The sequence below is a fragment of the Lissotriton vulgaris genome, chromosome 5 (assembly GCF_964263255.1).
Source record: "Lissotriton vulgaris chromosome 5, aLisVul1.2, whole genome shotgun sequence".
NCBI classification, from domain to species: domain Eukaryota; kingdom Metazoa; phylum Chordata; class Amphibia; order Caudata; family Salamandridae; genus Lissotriton; species Lissotriton vulgaris.
The window spans coordinates 1,230,788,053-1,230,805,910 of NC_141693.1; the positions used below are offsets into that span (position 1 = coordinate 1,230,788,053).

Below are 17,858 nucleotides of genomic sequence, written 5' to 3' on the forward strand. Positions count from 1 at the left end.
AAATATTCATGAACATACTTCCAACTACCTCTAGTGCCACACCTGTAAGAAGAATCATCAATAATTCCTTAACTAAGTGAACCCATCCAGAAGACCTTAACAAGGCATACATATGCCCATTATTAAATAAAACTAACCTGGACCCTCTTCACCCTGACAATCATAGACCGATAACAAATGGACCTTTCCTGGTTTTGGGAGTTGGACAGCGTCCTCGCCAGTTTTTTATGAAGAGGGGGGAGACCACGCATGTCCCTCCCGCATACCCCCCTATGATGGGGGAATGGGGGTGACCAAGCTCCACCTCTACTACCGGTCCACAAGGTTTATCGTGATCCACGACTAGTTCACGGGCGGCTGGTCCGACTCGGCATATCAAGTGGAACTTCGGTCGATGGACTTCGCACAAATCCAACCTTACCTGTGTGGGAGCCCCGATCCACAGGCTCTTCCCCCAGTCACCAGGACGATGCTCATGGCCTGGCGAACCGCCCTACGCTACGTAAAATGGGACCGGAACCTCACTAGGCAGACGCCTCTGAATTGGGGCCTGGTTGCAGAAGATCTAATCCATCCAGAACTTCCGTAAATGGGACTGCATCGGGATCTCTCTGCTGGGAAACGTTTGGGTGGGGGACCATGTCAGATCGTTTGCAGACGTACAACATCGCCATTCCCTCCACTGCTCCCAATTCTACAAGTACTTAAAGATGAGGCAGGCACTCCAAGCCCACATTCCATCCCCCACCTCGTTCCCCGAATTTAGTCCCCTGGAGGCCCAAGTGATGATGGGGAACCTGGGTAGAGGGGGGTGTTGCGGATTTATCGCTCCTTGGTGAGCAACAGCCCCACATCCCTAGACCTGTTGCGTGCCCGGTGGGAGGGGTGGCTGGGCCTCCTGGAAGACGCAGATTGGAGGGATGCCCTTATGGCACCCAAGACCCTGATGACCTCCTCCAAGTTGCGTCTAGTCCAACTCTATTACCTCCATACGGCAGACGGCAGACCTCACCCCTGCACGCCTGTTCCACACCCACCTGCGGCCATCCCCATCCTGCCCGCACTGCAACAACGCCCCAGCCAATTTTTACCATATGGTGTGGCAATGTCCTTCCCTAGCGTCGTTCTGGGCGGGGGTGGAGCTTGAACTCACACAAACTCTAGGGTGGGAAGTCCCCCATGACCCGCTACGCCTAGTATCCAAAAGCATGCTGTTTTGGATACTAATAACAGTCACATAGGAGAAGCCCTGATGATGTCCCGGATGGGGACGAAACTCGTTGGCTGTTAAATGTGCTTGGCTGTCATATGTGTTCAAATTTCGGATGTTTTTGATATGCATAATTGTATTTTCTGAAAGTTGACAGACCAGAATATTTGTTGGAGAAATAAAAGAAATATAAATGTCAAATAGTGTTGGTTTTAAGAACCACGTTATGAAACCATTTGAATGTTATTATAACATTTGACTCTTTTCAATGATTTGGTTCAGCACACTCCCTTCTTTTCTTTAGTATTATGGTGAGGTTTTAGACCATGGGTACTCACAAACTTTCTCTCGGGGGCCGAATTTAGTGTGGTTTGTGGCCGAGGGCCGCATCGGTGGGGGCGGGGTCATTTGGGGGTGGGGTCATTTGGGGGCGGAGCTAAAGGGGGTAAAAAAAGACCATTGCCCTTTCAAAACATTACTAGACAGTGCTGTCTTTCCAAAGCAGATTTAACTACATACAGCACATGTTTATAGTATTTTTTTATTAGCAGTCAGGTGTGGCCAGAAAGAGCAAAACATCCCAATTGTTAGTAATTGTTTGGCATTTCATTGCCCAGTTACAGCTTATTACGTTATATAATTCAACAATGCAGCTTCTTAAATATCTCCAGCTAGCTGAAAGTACAAACAAGGAAGCAAGCATTAGCAAAGCCAAAAGGTCTAGCCTTGGCAAGATTGCAATGAATTGAGAGCTTGATGCCGTCTTTGGCCAAGTCACTGAAAGTGCACAGGTGCACTCGCCTGAATTCTCAATGTGTTTACATTCTATAATCATGGCTAGTAACTGTTTCCAATATTGTAACACAGCAGTAGCTCACTAATATTACTGCAAGTAATGTTGGACTCCACTCCCATTTCTCATATGAGTTCCTGTTTTGATTAGGTTTAGCACTTCACTTGACAATAAAACAATCCCCTTTTACAGTTCCTTATTGTGATCCACTCCGTATTATTCCTCCCCTAGAATGAAGCAAATGCTACTGCATCTCTATTTTTTTTAATTAAACACAATTTGACAAAAGAAAAACTTCCCATCAGAAACCCTGAAACAAGTTTTCAGTTTTTGGCTAGTATTATTTGAAATGCAAATCTTAAAAAAAAAAGGAAGCATATTTTTCTTTTACACAGGGCATTTTAATTAAAATAATTTTGGGTAGGGCAGGTGGGAGAAGAGCACATCATGGCAGTATGTCTGGGACATCGTGGGCTGTGGAAATGCGGAAAGGACGTAAGGCGGTCTGGTCTGAATGACAGCGTTTTTCAGTACAGAAACTTGCAATTGTCAAACACCTTCAACCTAAGTCCCTGCTGCAAAAGCCAGTCCTTCCTCAAGAACAAAACAATACATACTGCAAAACAGGTGTTCACCCCTTTTCAATCCATGTCATTTAAGTGAGGTCAATGTCAATTATGTCAACCATTCTACCCTGCCACTTTGGTGAATCCACCTTCATGGAAACGTGTTCAGGTGGTTCGGCGGGAGTTGGAGGTATCAGGGCACCCAAGGTGGATTGCAGTTTAAGGTTCTCTTCCCCATCTTCATTTCCCTGCCCCATCTTCCCTGCCTCATCTGCATTTCCCTGCCACATCTTCTTTTCCCTGCCCCATCTTCTTTTCACTGCCCCATCTTCTTTTCACTGCCCCATCTTTATTTCACTGCCCCATCTTTATTTCACTGCCCCATCTTTATTTCACTGCCCCATCTTTATTTCACTGCCCCATCTTTATTTCACTGCCCCATCTTTATTTCACTGCCCCATCTTCACTTCCATTCCGTTTTCACCTCTCTTTCCATCCCTCCCCAGTCACCTCCCCTCCCTTTCTATCGCCTCTCCCCTTATCTCTTTCTCTCCCCCCCTCGTCTCCCACTCACTTTCTATTTGCTTCTCTGACCCCTGTTCAGCGTGCTTCATTGCTGTGCCGGCACAAATTAAGCACGTTTGCTTTGTCCCCCGAGCTCAGGTGTAGCCCACGCCCACCCCCAGTAGCTAACCTGCAGGCCACAGGACAAAGGATGCTTCCAAAACGCACGTCTCCCCCCAGAGCCCCTCTAACATGCACACGCCACTTTTCTGTTTTAACACACGGTTTGCTACCTCTCACATTTTGTTTGATTTCCATACTTGCACAAGTGCCACCATTGCCTACGTAACGTTTGTTCTTTGTTCTTGTGTTGGAGTGTCCTCCATTTATTGCAGTATTATACCATGACGTGTACTTTGTACGCTTTTGTAACCTTCACACATGTCACTTTTTCCTCCTATATTGCACCGTTTCCTACCTCTTGTATTTTGTTTCCTCACGATTGTCACTTTTGCCTCCTGTATTGTAACGTTTGATTTTGTAATTTGTTCACACGTAATTGTTCTCATTTATCAGCTCTGTTGATATTGTGAGGCCTCTGACACCTTCGGGTAAAGTCCGCGCGAGAGAACAATGCATAAATAAATACCTATCGAGGCAGAAGACTTTACGGCGGTAGTGAAGATCTCGGTGACTGGGGGTAGCGAGGACTTCAGTGAAGATTCTCCCCGGCTGCTCCAATGCGAGGAAGATTCTCCGGGGCTGCTGCAGAGAGGGCCGTCGACGTCGCCACGGACACAGGAAGCTCTTCAGGCCCTTTAAAAGTCAGCTGTAACCGCGCTAGTTACAGCTGACTTTTAAAGGGCCTGTGCTTCGCGCCGGGGGTGACGTCACAGGGGCGCAGTCCAATCAAAGGCAAACAAAAGCAAAGAAGATGGCCGCAGGAGCAAACGTTGTGAATACGTATTTACAACGTATGCGCCTGCGGCCATCTTCTCTGTTTAACGTTCAACTTTATCCATGAAGGACATGCACAGGGTCCGCGGGCCGCCAATTAAGGCCAGGCGGGCCGCCAGCGGCCCGCGGGCCGTACTATGAGTACCCCTGTTTTAGACGGTGTACCTTGGGAGGTAATGTGTGCACCTAGATACTGTTTAAACTGTTGATATATCAGTGTGAGATTTACCCCTTAGGTGCACATTTTGTAGAAGATATTGATGATTGGATTTCTTTTCAGATTACTTTTTCTACTCAGTGTGAAATGCCTAGATATTACACTGGGACATGTCCTAGAGAAAAGGCAAGTAAAGCAGTGTTTAGTTATTGGCAGTCTTTCAAGTTCTCATACAAAACCAACTCCACAACAATTTTCAAGGAAAAGCAGTCAATGTATTCCTATGGAGAAGAGGTGGTTATCGGTTAACAGGTAAGTACTTGGCTGTGGGAGTTGGATTTCTGGGGTTAGAACCAGGGTTCCCCCAGGGTCAAGAATGCACTCTCAAACCACCCTCTGCAGCTCTAGGGTGGCATGGTGCAGAGTGCTGAGGCCCAATTTTCTCCAAGGGTGGATAGGGGGCCTCCGGGTTGGTGGCAGCTCACGAGCAGGCCACAAGGTTGTGGGAGTAAAGCTCCTGGTATAAGGCTCAGGGAAAAGGAGGATCTGAGTTAGCACACAAAGTGCACACGCAGCAGCACAGAGGTGGATGGGTGCAGGGTGCTGTTTTGGCACTGTGTGCCCTGTTTTCAATGTGAGTTGCTGGTTTGGGATTTTTGCTGCAGGCTTGGTCCAGGAAGACTTCCGGGAGAAGCCAACGGCTGGGCAGGTAAGTTGGAGGGCTCGCGGGACATAGGTGCACCTGGAATTCTCTTCTCCGGGGTTCAGGGCGGCTGGATGCAGGGGTATCTCTTGAGGTTGGATTTCACCTACCAGGGCCACTCGCAGTTGGGGGGGCTCCGTGCAGAGGCTGCAGGTGACTTCAGGTAGTCCTGGAGGGGTCAACTCACGGTGGACTCGGACTCTGGAGCACCTCGCTGGGACTAGTGGGCACTTGAACTGGGCCCGTAAGCAACGGGTGAAGTGGTGTTTCCAGGCTTCTGGTTTCTTTGTCCTCAGCAGGCTCAGAGTCTGTATTGGGAGTTTCTTTTGAACAGAGCTGCTGTTCACAGGAGATACGGTCTTTCTTTAAGGCAGTCTGGCCGCCCAAGGTTCTGGAGGTCACTGATTAAAGGTCAAGGCGACTTTTGGAGCAGGATCTCTGGATTTTGCAGAGCTTCACCTCGCCTCCCCCACCTGAGGTGTAGGGTTGACAGAGATCAGCACACCCTCTGGTATGTGCTAATTTTTCCCACCTGACTTCCCACCGAAAAAGAGAGGAGATAGGAAGTGGACCTGCTCCTGATATCAGGCGAGGCTAGGGGTCGCGTTACAAAGGCGGCATGGTCTTTGCAGCTCCCCTGATACAGATGGCTCTCAAAGGCCTGGGGAAGGTGTGACCACCTCCGCCCAGGAACGTTTTTGTTTCTGGGCTCCGGGAACAAAGGCTCCTACCCCAGGGGTCCAGAAACATGTCTCGTGTTGGCAAGCTGGTGTGTACCAGTCAGGGAACCCAGTGGAGGCTGGTCATTTGTCAGGGGGCATCTCTAAGATGCCCTCTGAGTGCATTCTTCATTAAATACCACACTGGCATCATGGTTGCTTTAATATCCAGAGAAGTTTCATAGCAAACTTCCCAGTATTCAGTAAAGCCATTATGGTGCTGTGGAGTTCGTAATGACAAACTGTCAGCACCATATACTCTTAATGGCATTACTGCACTTACAATGTCTGAGAATTGGTTTAGACACTGTAGGGGTACATGGCTCATGCACCTGTCCCCTCACCACTGGTATAGTGCACCCAGCTAGAGGGGTCGCTGACCTATGCCAGGGCAGTGTGTTGAAGGCAAGGCACACAGGGATGTTTGCCATGTCGACTCTACACTTTGTTCTGCACCAAAACACGCATCCTGCAATGGCAGTGTGTGTGTGTGTGTAAAGGTACAGGAACTCTAAGGGTTGCGCAATAAGTGCTGCAGCCCTTAGAGGCCATCCCTGACGACAGAGCTCTTTGTACCCATTGTACCTTTTACAAGGGAAAGACATGTGGTCAGAGAGGTGCAATTGGGGGTACCACGTACAGTTTTGGGAAAGAACACAGTCCTTGAGAACCTGATTGGAGGGGAGCCAGGGCACATCAAGTCAAAGTGCATCAGTCTGGCAAAAAGTGTGGGGGGGGATTACTGCAAAAGAAAACCAGCTTCCTACACCTTTCTGCTATTATCATAAATCTAGTGAATGGGTCTAGCTCATCTTGGATGTTGACCTATGAACCCGTCTGCATCTTAGCCCTCATTGTTTGCAAAGGCCTATATTTTTCACTAATTCAAGCTGGTAGAGTTAAATGTTGTAGCTCAAATAGCAGCAGAAAAATAAATGAACTTGTATATTTTAAGACGGCTAAGATTGAAAGTAACTAATTCCTTGGAATTGTACCTTCTTTCTTTTAATACATTTTGTTTTTAAACACAATGCCAGATAAACTTCTGGCACTGTACCACAAAATATACTGATCGCAAAACCAAAGGATATAATGCGGACCTTCCTTGACCACATAAAAATTGGCTATATTTATCCCCCAGTCTGATACTGTTTTGTAGCAAAAAATATATATATTCTTTTTTTACGAGAATTCAGATAAAGTTTTTCAATAATATATACTCAAGCAAGAGAAGTAAATTTGTAAAAGGAGTCCTATCACAGTCCTCTTTCATGCCAGTGATTGCATCTCCAACCTCTAGCCACTGGAATGCAGGCAATACACTTCCACTGTCTAGTAACCTGTCCATGTCCTCCATTCTGTGAAGATTCAAACCAGAGGCATCCAAATGGATCCCGCTCTGCTTTGTAATGTACACAATGAACAAAACTTGAGGATGAACAACAGAAGACATCTGCTCCAGCATTCACAGAATCCTATTTTCAATATGTACATTCCTTGCCCGTGTATTTTCTCACAGTGCAGGCCTCAAAAAATCAAAACTTATTAGACCTGCAGGTAGTGTAACTTGAATAAACTACTCAACCTAACTAATGTATTTGACTAGTAAACTGGTCTCAAATTGCGTGATCAATGACAAGTATTTTATTTTAAAGAGTTGCCTTTTTCTTCATTCTCACATGAGTGCACCTTTATATATGAGAGCTCAGCATTTCTTCTTTACAAAACAAAACTCTTTTTTGATTAAATAGACTAAACGCTTACTCCAAGTGTAATAAGAATCTAGCCCACATTTAGGGTGCACATGATCCCTGACTTGCCTCTCAGTTTACTAAAAGCATTGCCATCAGGGCAGGGGTGTTTCTCAGGTCATGTTTAAACACTAATTTTTTAAGAATATAGTACCTAAGCATGATGTGGTAGCGCAAGGTCATTTACAGACTGTAAATGACGAAGAAATGGTCAAAAAACTTCCCACTACCTCGCAGCTCTACTGATAAAACTATATGATGTATTAACAGTAATCTGTGAAAATTGATTTTAAGAAAACATTTATCATTTGCACATCACCAATTAATGTGCTCGGATTTGTTTTTCACCCTATTAAAATATTTTTTTCGTCATCGCACAGAAGTGCAACAAGCACTGGCGTTGCCAATAGGTTTCGCCTTTGGAAAGTTGGAGCCATTTGTTTTGTAAATGACATTTTATATATGGTTATTGACAATGCCAATAACGATATATAAATATAAAATGTCATTTACAAAACCAATAGCTCCAACTTTCCAAATGCGAAACCTATTGGCAACGCCAGTGCTTGTTTTTATGTGGAGTCTAATCCCTCTTTTTTTATAATAAAATTTGATGTTTTTAAGTATTTTTTGCCTTGATGTTATATAGTGCAGTAATCTACTGACGTACTTTGAATTGCGTTTTGGCTTAGATGCATATTATGCTTTGAATTAATAACCACGTAGGTGGTAATAGTGGTAATGTATATTTGTAGTAGGGACTATTATTGCTTTGTAAAAAGTTTAGTTTCACACATACATCCTCGGGGCAGGTTATCTTCATGACAGTCCAAAACAATACTACACTTTCCCCATCCTAAAATGTTCTCCCCACTCACATCTGTCAACCATCCTATTTTTTTGACCCAAGAACATCGCATGCAGCGTACCGTACCCCAAGGGTCATTCCTCAGCCTCACCCTGCTCAATATCTACATGACCCAATCGCAGACATCATCAGATCACACGGACTCAACATAATCTACGCTGACGACACTCAACTTCTGCAACGCCATGACTAATGTAGCCTAATGGATGAGAGAGAGCTGCCTCAAACTAAACACCAAACAAGAAAGATCGTCTGGATTAACTGCTATGCATGGGACCGCAGCTAGTGGCCAGCAGAACTCTGACCAACACCAGGCTCTCACAGACCATGCATGCAACCTCTGCATCATCCTCAACAGCCAACTGACCATGAAACAACAAGTCAACTCAGACACCTCCTCCTGCTTCCACACTCTCCGCCGAATCTTCTGATGGATCCTAACCAACAACAGAAAGACCATCATGTACACCCTTGTCACCAGTCGCCTTGACTAAGGCAAGGCACTCTACACTGGCATTTCAATCCAGCTCCTCAAAAGACTCTAGACCATACAGAATACTGCAGCTAGACTCATACTGAACCTTCCCAAACGGACCAGCATCACCCCTCATCCACTGGTTACCCACCCAGAAAAGATGCCAGCTCAATATACTCAGGCTCGCATATAAAGCTCTACACAACCATGGACCATTCTACATCTACTACTCTTCTATCTCCCACAAGACTACCTCACTCTCCCACACACCTGCATCCATCGCTGCAGGGAGGGGGGCGCTACTTCTCCTTCGCCACCAAGACCTGGAACAGCCTGCCCCTTCCAATCTTAAGAAAGAAACTCAAGACCTAGTTCTACGATGGCGACACAGCAACACCAGCCTCCAGATACCCTTATGGACGACAGCGCTGCGCTATACAAATGATGATAATTGATTATTCTCTGTATGCTTCTTCCCTACTCTCCTCCTGACTTATCAAGGATGCCACTATGACAGCCTCACTTCCCATACTACATCATACACTCTGCTCCCAATTTACAATTCCACAACAGCTACCATACAATCATTTAGTGACATCACAAAGTTTAGACTACTGAACATGCATTTGCCACTAATGCACTCATTCCAATGCATGTCAAAAGCAGTGCAATCCTTTGATGCTATATTTCCCCTGCTGAATCCTTAATACACATGCACATATGTATTAAATGTAACAAATACCACCATTCTAAAATTACCTTAACTGAGTCCAGCCTAAAGTATACACCAAGTGACACTCATTATTTCGATGCTGTGTTATCGGGCAACCAATTCTCAAGCACAATATTGACCCATGTGTTCTGCTCAAAATTGCATCATGGTACTGCAAGTCTGCAAACTCTTTCCCCGCAGGACCCATGCCTGAGGCCAAACATTTCCATGGCAGTGAATCAACTCGCTTCATCTACCTAGAAGTACTGTCCTTAATACCATGCCGCTCTGGTGCCACCTTCACCTGTGCTTCCACTGCGTGCTACTCGAGTGGCACCCATCTAGCCTTCTCACTCCTTACCACCGCTGTATACATTTTAAACCTATTTCCAAGTTTCAATATAGCACAAACCAAGCATCTAGGACGTTGGAGCGCTGTATACCAGTATGATACCAAGACTCTAAATTGGTTTTGTTGTTCTCCTTATTTGCAAAAATGTTAGGGGTGAACGACAAAAATAGTCTACAAACGTTACATTGTAATGCCGGTTACAAACTCCAAAAAAACAATCCTGGGCATAATAAGAGCTTCCTTCTCTATACCAAAAGAAGCACCAAAGTCCCCCCCCCACCCTGTTAACACTGCCGGACTACCCGTCCAGCAGCAAAAAATACACCCTGTGTACCATTCAACAGTATTTCGAGACCACATCTGTGCATTCATTTCAGGTCGGTCGGGTAACAGAATGCCCATAAGCCACCAAACGTGTGACTCACGATGCCTGCTCAACAGGTCCACTGCTGAACCAGGCAGTTCCCTCACCTCACACCACCCCCCACAGATCAGTGCTCCTGTCCCCATCCCTAGTTTTTCCTCCATGGCTCTTTATTCCCTACACACTGAACGTACCTTCACAGGTTCACAGCGTCCCTCAACACAAGGTCCACCGGGGTACCGTCTCCAACCCAGTGAGAGGCCCTGCACTTAGCTGACGCTGGCCTCCTGGCTCAACAGACTCAATGATTCACGTACAAAGCCTCCTGGTGATTCTCTCACCCATCATATGCACCCATTCCCCAACGGTGTTCCGCCCTGACTAGCAAGCACATCTGCCCCACAGGCTCCGAGTCTGCAGCCCCATGTCCTGGGCCCCTCACCTCGTAGCAGGCAGCAAAAGGTTGCACGCCAGCAGGCTCCTCAGCAAGGCGCCCATGGCTCCCCGCGTTCTCTAGCGGCCCCGTGACATGGCCACAGTGCTCCGAACGCTCTAGGCGCTGCTCTCCCAGCGAAGCGCGGGTCCGGTGGTTGTTGTTGTCGTTGGGGCCCGGTCCCGCTGCCTGCTCTCCTCCATGGCGCTGGTGGTGAATCCTCCGCTCAGGCTCCGCCTCCCCCTCCTACAGGGCCGACCGTGCGCACGGACACCAGGGGACTCAGAACCCGTATAATGTACACCTCTGCCATCAAAGGGGGCCTGATCCCCTGATCCTGAAAGTGGTTCTGCCCGGGCCTGAAGAAACCCCAATTCACCCTCCAACCGCAAAAACCATAAAAAAACCTCCCTTACTTTACAGACCGCTAATGCCCTTTCTTCCTTGGGTACTGAAGAGGCCATGAACACACATGGTGCTGCCTTCTGTGCTTACCACCGCTTTAAAAAACAGCCACATACACACAACTACTCAGACACAAAAACTTCACGCGGAATCAACATACATGCACCTACAAAACTACACAAACTACGCAGGTACAAAACCTACACACGGGATTCAAGTTAACATACATGTATGCACCTATACACACACACTTGCGCAACTATACATACACATGGAACTACAAACGCATAAAATCCACATCCGGAATCAACATACATGCACCTACACAACTACGCAATCACAAAACCTACATGCGGGAATCAAAACCTGCATACCTGAATCAACACACATGCTCCTATACACCTTTGCATACACACACTCAGCAAACAGTAATACAGACACGTACACACAGGCACAATACTACCGCTTCTTCATAAGGCCCAGATACTTTGAGGGGGGCTTACGGCACATTGTAGCTTTCACCAACTGCTCCGATGTGAATTCTCAGGCCCAGCGGAGAACGTGCTTCGGCGGTAGCCACTTGACTGAAGATTGTTGGCGCAACGACCTATGCATTCCGAACATTAGGCGCCCATGGCTCCCCACGTTCTCTAGCGGCCCCGTGACATGGCCACAGTGCTCCGAACGCTCTAGGCGCTGCTCTCCCAGCGAAGCGCGGGTCCGGTGGTGGTTGTTGTTGTTGTCGTTGGGGCCCAGTCCCGCTGCCTGCTCTCCTCCGTGGCGCTGGTGGTGGATCTGCCGCTCAGGCTCAGGCTCCGCCTCCCCCTCCTACAGGGCCGACCGTGCGCACGGACACCAGGGGACTCAGAACCCCGTATCCCTGCGCAGCGCCCAAACGGCTGGCTCTTCGTCTGCTACCCCGGTTGAGGAAACATCGCAAAAATTGAGAAATTATCCTCCGAATCTGTGCTTAGCAAAACAGAATATCTGGCTGGTTGCCTCGGAATTCCCAGGGACTATTTTTCACTCCCGGTCGCCTCAGTCTTTTAGCGGGGAATGACGTCACGGGGGTGTCCCGGGCGGCAGCCAATCACAGTGCGGCCCGGGACACACGGCAACAAGGGGGCGGGGCTTAAAAAAGACTCAGAAACGCCCACGATTCGCGTTCTGACCGTGAAAAAGTAATTGACAACAATGTCTTCCAATGGCTAGCCTCCATTTATGGAGCTAGCCAATGGAAGAAGGGGAGTGTTCAAGTCCCCCATACTGTAAACAAAAGCTTTCGCCCTGGGCGGAGCACCTGCTTCGCAGGTGCTACGGCCAGGTCGAAACCTAAAAATGGGCTTTCACAACTGCTGAAATATATTTTGAAATGTTTGTACAGTTGATTTATTAGCTATTTAAATGTGTGTTAGATAAAACCTGATACCCTACTATCGGATTTCATCCAGCAGGTCAGACAGTTCACTTCACAAATTCTTGAAACTCTAGTGTGAGAACATAAAAGTAATTGTAAACTGACTTCTGACCTCTATCTCTGAACACAAAGCAAATGTGACATGATCAAGATTTAAAGGCATCTTTATAGCTCCTTTACTTTCTGACTGAACAGAACACGTTCTTTGTCAACTCACCAGAACGGGCAAGTCCTAAATATAGATTTATCCAATCAAGTCTGACTTGCCATAGCGAGAGGATGCGTGGATTTTTCGAGGACTGCAGTGCTATGACCTTAAGGTTATTGCTTCCTTTTAGTGCAATCTAAAACTCTTGATATTTTGTACCATGTGTGTCCAGACATTACTTTTCGCATCAAAACCTTGAGCCGATCACCTGACCTGGCTAGAGTGGTGAACTAGCATTAGCCTAGTAGCGGAAAGGATGTTTACCTGACTAATATTTACACAAATACCTAGCATTACACAATCGGCACCTGCAAATAATGTTTCTTCCTACAGTCTTGCACCCTCAAACTGTATGCCACCTCACAAATATCTGGCTGTATTCCTAAAATCCAGCATAAAAAAACAGACCTTTAATTAAAACTTCTGAATTTCCCCTCTCCATTTTTCTTTAAAATGGCCCTCTCATTCTCTGCATGCATCTTCTCTCTGAGCACAAGCTTCTGTCACATGGATATTTGCCTTAATCTCTACTATTATATTTTAGCAAACTGCCCACAACTCATTTTCAAGAAACAAACTCTTTCCTCTTAAAGTCAGACTGCTCCAACCCAAAAATACCTAATTAACGACCAACCTTGTGTTCCGAAGCAGCGTGCTGCCCAGCAAAAAGCACTGCAACACCTTGTCATGGGTATTAAGCGCAAATTAAATACAATTACAATATGTAAATTCAGAAAATGTGTTGCTCAAAAACATTGTGTTATATATATATATATATATATATATATATATATATCAGACCATCATGTTGCTCCTCCTGTAAGATGCTAGTCCACTCATAGGCTATCCATATCTAACAATCATTAGTGCCATTTATGTTATGGGATGGGCACAGGAATGTTTTTAAGTTCATGTTTGAAATCTATCACTTTTAATACAAGTCCATCGCAGTGTAGCTGGATCTTAAGCTCCTTATTATACTGTTGCTGCCAAGATCAATATGGGGGAAGGAGAAGAATGCTATATAGGATGTATATAATGCAAAAAACAAGTCTTTCAGTCAGCACCTGTCAGTCAATGGTCTGTTATTCACATTTTACTTCCACCCTAGAGCAGTGCTTATCAAACTGTGGTAGGGGAACGGGGGGGGTCGGCCACTGCTGTGTGCGTGTATGTATATATATATATATATATATATATATACACACACACACACATATACATATACACACACACACACGATTGAAAAATGTAAAACGTTCTTTAAACGTGAAGGAGATTGAAATTGGGGGCTATCAATTAAGGTAGTAGCCTCAGATTCAATTGTGGGAGCACTGCAAGTGTATCAAACAGACTTTAATTAGTATGGATGATGAGCGGCCTCAACTGAATTTAGAACGGCTCCAACCTTCCCAATAACATAAATGTATTTACTTTCATATATTGTTTACAAAATATGTATTAGTTTGTGTAGGTTTGATGAACGCTTGTTTCTGTATATTATTTTTCAGGGCAAGTAATCAAAAATGCTTAGGCCGAGGTCCCCAGTTATTAGTAATAACTGCTCCTTATATCAGTGGACAAATTTTAACAAGTGTGCATGTAAGTTAGTTTTGAATCTTCAAATACGTCCAGTTGCATACTGTTAATTAATTATGCAGACCAAATAACATAAACCTATTTTGAATTGTACTCGTGTTAAGCATCTATTTATTTACTTAATATAATATTGCGTGACTTCCTCCCATTGCTTTGTAAAATTAACCATTTTTTCCTAAACTTTTGTCCTGAATTTTTAACGCCCACTGTCAAGAATTTGCTTCCATTGCAGGTGGTCACCATACTTCAAACATACCATTGCTTTCAAGCAATCTTTATTTAGTGGGTAGCCTCTCGTTTTTACCCACATATTAAGATAGTCAAGTGCAGTTCTAGGGAAAGTAATGCAAGTCAGACCTACAATACAGCGGTAAAAGACGGTCAACGCAACTATGACAGACTTGTGCACTCATCACATGTGCCGCCCATGCCCTATGGTACCCCAACACTCACCCTCGGTCACCTCCAGAACCTTCAGTTGCTCCTCCGCTGCCGCGCGCACCTCGTGGGTAGCGGACAGGATGCCACTCAGGGTTTCTAGCAGAGCCTCCTTCAGGCCCTGCTGCAGGGGAGAGCCAAGCCCCACACCGCTTACTGCCGCCATGCCGCCCGGTGCAAAGCTTGCCTGCCAGAAAGGAGGAGCTGCCGAGCCCGCCAAAGAGCCGGCCGCCCCATCCCGGACATCTCCTGGAGGCAGAGCGGCGGCCATCTTGAAGAGGAACCGGTTCCGAGTGCAGTCAAAGGACAGAACTAAGCGCCAGGAAAACTCAAAGTTTTTCCATAGAAACCTTGCATTACTGTTTATGTGTACCACAGCCTTGAAAGGAACGAAACAAACGCTTAAAGTAATGAGCAAATATTTTACACAATTTGAAAAACTAAAATCTTACTAAGAGAGTAGCTTGTATTTAGAAAATAATACGAAATATAAGAGCCTTTTGCATTCATATATTGTGTCCCTTTGACATTCCAGCTTTGCAGAAACAAATTCCAGTTCCTCTGTAGTCAATCTGTTTACGGCAATTTTTGCAAGGGGTACGCCCTGTGACCAAGTCATCTAGATTGCTCTTCGAGGGTCTTTGGGAGTGGGGCTTACACATACGGACCGCAGCTATTTCTGAAGGGCTCGCTTTTCGAATGTGTTGTTTAACGCGTGATTTCATAAAATATTCAAACCCTATTCCCTAACCTCCTATTTCAGAAATTTACAAAACTCTAATTATTTTCAATATTATCAACACTATATTATTCAATGTGCAACACTTAACATGCTTAATGACAAGAAATGCTTTCAACTTTTTGACTGAAATAAAATATTGAAAATTACTTCTGGATTGACAACGTACAAGTTGCTATACATTTGCTGCCACCTTTCAACTTTGATCAAAGGGAGACACGTGCCCGGCTGCAAAGGCCTGAATAACGGTAAAGGGATTGGAGGGGCAAGTGTCATTTTTTTCCATCTTCAAAAAATAAATTGTGTTTCATGCAAATACATTCTAAACACACCAGTAAGTAAATGTATAAATTCCCGTCCAGAATGTCAGCAATTGTAGTGTCCTGCTGGACACTTTCTGGTGTCTCAACAGGCACTAGGTTACCAGCCACTGTAGAATTGCTACTTGCCCCCCTGAAATGAGGACAAGAAGCGTGCTTGCAGAATACTTCTTTAGTCGCATTACGGAGAGCCGTCTACATAGTTCGCGCCACGATCTTACAATGCGCGCCCCCCCCGCGTCACGTCACTCCCAGCAAGCTTTGCAGGAGTCACATGACGCGGGAGACTAGACCGCGACACTACACTTCTTCCCCCTTAACAACTATGACAATTTGAACTATAACTGAAGAGACAGGATAGAGAGAGAGAGAGAGAGAGAGATTCACAACTGAAATTCACGGAACCTTTTTGGAATCTTCATTGTACGCCCCTTGCGGGTGTGCATGACGGGTGCTCGGATCCCTTGCTCTCTTCCTCCACAGGATCCGGCAATGTTCGTACTCTCCTCATGGCCCCTACCTTGGGTATCGGATGTCTCCCGCGAGGTACCTGCACAGTCTATGTCCTGGCTAGGCGGACTCTGTGTTTGCTGCTTGGCTGTCTGTCCTTCAGCGTTTGCCAGGGTGCCGGTCCCACTTCTGTTGGCAGTCTCCGTGTTCTCTCTCACAGGTTCTGTGGTTGGTGATTCGTCCCTTGTGGCACTGTTACTTTCTTCCAGATCGCTGTTGTAGGTGTGGCTACTGTTCATGCCCCAATGAAGGATTTTGTTGCACTTGGCCATTCCGGATTGTGACCACACCTTGCCGTTGCTCAACAAGGCTGATCGTGTATACAGGTCCACCACCCATAGGGGCTCACTGAATTTACTGTCTCCTTTTTTGTCCTGGGTGGCCCCGTTTGACTCTGACCCAGTCGCCCTTCGTCAGCGTGACGTCACGCACGTTGTGCCTCTTATCGTAATATGCTTTATAGATGCGTTGGGCTTTCTCAATGTTACTCCGGACGACGGCCTAGGACCATCTGCTCTGGAGCCGCATGCATATCCAGGCTGTGTTGTCTCTGGTAAATGGTTCTCTGCCTCTCAAGATTTTAAATGGGCTGTAGCCTGTGAGTGTGGGGGTGATGTGATATGCCCAAACAGTGCTCCTAATTTCAGTCTCCCAGTTCTTTCCGGCACTGATGGCTGCGTGAACCAAGCCCATGATCACCCAGTTGAAGCGTTCCACCTGGTCGTTGCCTGCTGGGTGGTAGACGGGGGTATGTTTAGTCTGGATGCCGTTTCGGTTGGGGAAGGCTGTTCATTTGGCCGAAGTGAACTGGGGCCCGTTGTCGCTGGTGATAGTTTTGGGAATGCCTTCCCTCAGGAAGATGTTGGTGAGGAATGCAATGATGGCGGGGCGGACCTTGGCTCACGACGAAAATGGCCACCTGAGCCTCGAGCTCCGGAACACCGACCAGCTATCCTGAAGCTATCCTGCTCACCCACCACTGAATCGTTGTTTGTGGATCGACGCTGGGACATCGGAGCGTCACGGCAGCCTGCGGATCCAATCCCGATCCCCTGGGACCCTTCCGATCCGGAGATTTGGCGCCGGATGTGTGGCGTGGCGAGAGGCCGCTGAACCCCGCACTCGGGTGAGGAGTGAGGCGGGGCTGCGTCGCTAGACATGCGGCGTGAGACTGCTCAGTTGGACCTGCCTCCTATAGAGCGGTAGCTGGGCCCGATCAACCCCTGGTGAGGACAGCAGAAGGCAAGAGCAGAGCACCTACTGCTGCGGGGAAGGCATCCGAACCTGTGGCTGCGCGGCGGGTGTGCCCGCTGTGCGGTCCGAAGGTGCTGGCGGCAAGAGACCCTCTCCCCCTCCCCCCTTCCCGGCGGGAGTGGAGCGGCCGCTGCCGCTGCAGGAGACTTGGAGGTTTGCAGCGGTAGGGGGAAAGAGTGTGGGATCCCAGCATCAGAAAAATTAAAAGGAGAAGGATCTGCTGAACGCCACTTGTGCTGTGCAGGATATTGTCCCCGGAGCCCGATCGCCGCCGCCATTTAGGAAGCTGCCGGATAAACTTGGAGTGCCAGCTGCCAATAGCACAAGAGCTGGGTGCGAGCCTGGCAGGCCGGCGGAACATTATGAAGGGAGATACTGGAAGTGGTGCCTCAAGAAGGGCTACT

At 46.9% G+C, this 17,858-nt stretch overlaps 1 protein-coding gene across 1 annotated transcript in view; it reads right to left on the reverse strand.

Annotated features, from left to right (window-relative positions):
- The window catches only part of IPO9 (importin 9), a 429,396-nt gene extending 414,472 nt beyond the window's left edge, over window positions 1–14,924 (reverse strand). The window contains exon 1 of the mRNA XM_086923071.1: window positions 14,647–14,924. Coding sequence (XP_086779197.1) covers window positions 14,647–14,902 — 256 coding nt within the window. The 5' untranslated portion in view covers window positions 14,903–14,924. The remainder of the gene's footprint in view (window positions 1–14,646) is intronic.
- Window positions 14,925–17,858: the final 2,934 nt, after the last annotated feature.